The sequence below is a fragment of the Cebus imitator genome, unplaced genomic scaffold (assembly GCF_001604975.1).
Source record: "Cebus imitator isolate Cc_AM_T3 unplaced genomic scaffold, Cebus_imitator-1.0 Scaffold71, whole genome shotgun sequence".
Lineage (NCBI taxonomy): Eukaryota > Metazoa > Chordata > Mammalia > Primates > Cebidae > Cebus > Cebus imitator.
The window spans coordinates 3,813,093-3,816,636 of NW_016107386.1; the positions used below are offsets into that span (position 1 = coordinate 3,813,093).

At 38.3% G+C, this 3,544-nt stretch overlaps 1 protein-coding gene across 1 annotated transcript in view; it reads left to right on the forward strand.

Annotated features, from left to right (window-relative positions):
• The window catches only part of BLOC1S2 (biogenesis of lysosomal organelles complex 1 subunit 2), an 11,622-nt gene that overhangs the window by 4,879 nt on the left and 3,199 nt on the right, over positions 1-3,544 (forward strand). The window contains exons 3-5 of the mRNA XM_037739536.1: positions 1,736-1,807; positions 1,904-1,951; positions 3,166-3,270. Of these exons, the coding sequence (XP_037595464.1) occupies positions 1,736-1,807; positions 1,904-1,951; positions 3,166-3,270 (225 nt within the window). The remainder of the gene's footprint in view (positions 1-1,735; positions 1,808-1,903; positions 1,952-3,165; positions 3,271-3,544) is intronic.

Here is a 3,544-nt window from a genome sequence, read left to right on the forward strand (position 1 = left end):
GTTGACCAGGATGGTCTCGATCTCTTGACCTCGTGATCCACCCGCCTCGGCCTCCCAAAGTGCTGGGATTACAGGCTTGAGCCACCGCGCCCGGCTATGTTAGTTGCTTTCTTTCTTTCTTTTGAGATGGTGTCTCACTCTGTCACCCAGGCTGGAGTGCAGTAGTGTGCTCTTGGAACACTGCAACCTTCGCCTCCCGGGTTCAAGCAATTCTCCTGCCTCAGCCTCCCAAGTGGCTGGGACAACAGGTACCTGCCACTGCACCCAGCTAATTTTTTTTTTTTTTTTTTTAATTTTTAGTAGAGACAGGGTTTCACTCTGTTGAGCCAGGCTGGTCTCGAACTCATCACCTCGTGATCCACCCCCCTCAGCCTCCCAAAGTGCTGGGATTACTGGAGTGAGCCACCACGCCTGGCCAAATAAATATGCCAGTATCTAGCACAACCCTGGGGATGCCCATAAGTATGTGCTACCCATGTAAACATCAGCTATGTGCTAATAGCTGAGAAAAAGTTGAGAACTGATGGTTAAGGGGATCTGATAGGAAAGAATCTGGCATAGAAGTCTAAGAAGAGCGATTAGAGATTAGACAATCAGTGTAGTACAATACCATAGCAGCTAAAGGAAATGAGCATTTCCCAATGAGAAAGAGATCACTAGTGTCCGAGACCATGGATAAGAACTGAGCAAATGCCATGGATTTGGTGGTTAGCAGGGCACTGATGACCTTGGAGCATGTAATCTCTGGATGGTAAGGGCAAAGACCAGACTACAAGGATTTATGCAAGTAAATGATAAGGAAGAGGAAGTAGTGAGTGTCAGCTAATTTTTTTCAAATTGTTTAGCAGTGAAGCTCCTTTGCTTTACTGAGCAAATGATATAGGTGTAGCAGAACAGAGGGAATGCTTTTGATTTGAAGAAAATATGAATATATTGCCGTATAGAGAGGAAGGTGCAGGAGAGAGGGAGAATTTGAAAATGCAAGTGAAAGGAGGTGATTGAAGAGAGGCCCTGAAGAAGTAGAAGTGTTTTGGATCAAGGGCACAAGAGAAGGAGGTTGTCTCGGGAAGAATAGGAACACTTCTGCCTCTTGGGAAGATATTAAGATCCAGAGAAGTTTAGAAGTAAGGCAGAGAGAAAAACCAACCAACCAACCAACCAGACAAACAAAAAACAAAAAAAGAAGCAAGGCAGAGAGATTGAAGCAGCTTATGTTAATGGACTTGGCCTTTAAGAAAATTGGAGTAGAGGCCCTTTGGTTTGAATGAGGTTAGGGAAAGAACTGAGGATATGAGAAGCAGACAGATGGTTTGGAAATGTCACTGCATAAAATGCAATATAGAATCATACATGGTAATGAACGAGTTACTAAGAAGTAGTGAAGTCCTAGCTGATAGTATATATATTGTATGTATATAAGTTAAATGTTTTCATGCTGTAGAAGTACCAAGACTATTTCACTTCCCTTTTCTTAAGACATGAGTTTATCATTTTCCTTTGTAACCATGATCCTGAACCTTCTGGATCTTGTTTGGTTTAAATAGTTTGCTGATTCTTGCCCGAATTTCTACTTAGACTTTCAGAGTACATAGGCCGAGTTATAAATGTCTCAGATTAAAAATGGCGCACTCATTTGACACGTCCTAGATCCTGCCTTGGAATACCATTTAGCCTATACTCCCGCGTTCTAATGATCACATCTTAAAGGCATCACATCTTCTGTTTAATTTTCAAGCCACCAGTGAAGACTATAAGCTCCTGGAAAATATGAATAAACTCACCAGCTTGAAGTATCTTGAAATGAAAGATATTGCTATAAACATTAGTAGGAACTTAAAGGACTTAAACCAGAAATNGGAAAATATGAATAAACTCACCAGCTTGAAGTATCTTGAAATGAAAGATATTGCTATAAACATTAGTAGGAACTTAAAGGACTTAAACCAGAAATGTAAGTAATAATATTTGTAATGAAGCATGTTTGTATTTAATGTTCTTTTGTGCTTGGGGCCATAGAAAAGAGGAGGGAACATGACAGTTTTGTCTTGTGGGAGCTTGTTTTCTTAAAATGAATTCCAAATTTAAGATGAATTTCTTCCATTCTGAGGATTAGCATGCTTTGGTGGTATGATTATTTTTGCTTGTAAATCTTGATTTTATCAGTTTATTCCTGGAAGGGGAGGGGGCCAGATTCTAATGAATTGATTTATAAATCCATAAAGCCATCACATCTTCGGATTATTCTATAAGCAGAAAACCAAAAACTCTATAATGGAAAACACTAATTTAGAGTACAGCTAGTGCTCGACTTATGACCACGATTGGTTCCGACAGACCGGTCGTAACACGATTTGGTCGTAAGTTAAGTAGGCTATATGTACAGTACTGTGAGATGATGTTATAAAAATCTTTAAGTCATATTTTATCATAATTTTCTTTCATTATTGTTATATATCATAATTTTCTTTGTTCATTTTATGCCATTTGTATCATCTCTACACCATTTTGTTTCTTATTTTTACATTCGTCAGGTTTAAGTAAAGCACTGCATTACCAGTACAACTGGTTTAATATTTGCAAAACATACAAAATTACAAAATACAGGTGCATACAAAAATACAAAATACAGGTGTAAAAAATACCATCGGAAACATTTTCCTAATTGCAAAACATATCAAAATATATAAACATGTACAAAACATTTTATTGGCTGGGCAACGTTTGCGCTGCCAGACGCGGAGCAGTCGTGGCTAGCGATTGTGGTCGTAAAGTCGAATGGTCGTAAGTCAATCAATACCTGTAGTCGAGAGCATTTTTCCATTGACTTATTGTATTTGTGTTCCTTGTTTCTACGGTGCTCTTTCTTGGTATGGGAGTACCCAAGAAACAATCAGTAACAGAAAGCTTGCTCAAGGAGCAAGAGATGAAAAAGAATGGAAAATTAGTAGATGAGAGACACTGACTAAGTCTGGGCCATAGTCGTGCCTGATCAACTGGCTACTGTCTTCTAAAGCACCTGCGCTGCTAGTGATCAGAATCATGTCACTCCACCTAATCTGTCTTAGCATAGATGGAGAGACACTCGCATTATTACTTTTCTACTCTTTTCCTATATGCCTTGTTGATACAACCATATAAACTTGAGGTTTTTCTTTGTTTTTAAAGATGCTGGACTGCAGCCTTACCTGGATCAGATCAACGTCATTGAAGAGCAGGTAGCAGCTCTTGAGCAGGCAGCTTACAAGTTGGATGCATATTCAAAAAAACTGGGTAACCATTTTATTTCTGTTTTGATGTAATAAAGAGTACCTCTTGCCAGCATGTCCTTAATAAACATAATAGTTAACATTTATGGTGTGCCTACAGTGATCTATTAATCTTCACAAAACCTTAGTAATTTATTATTACATTAATAAAAATAACATTTCCTGATTACTTAATGATGTATCAGGCACCGTTCTTAGTGCTTTGCATGTATTACGTTTTTTATCTTCCCAATAATCTGTGAGGTAAGTACATGATTTTTTTTTTTTTTTTTTTTTTT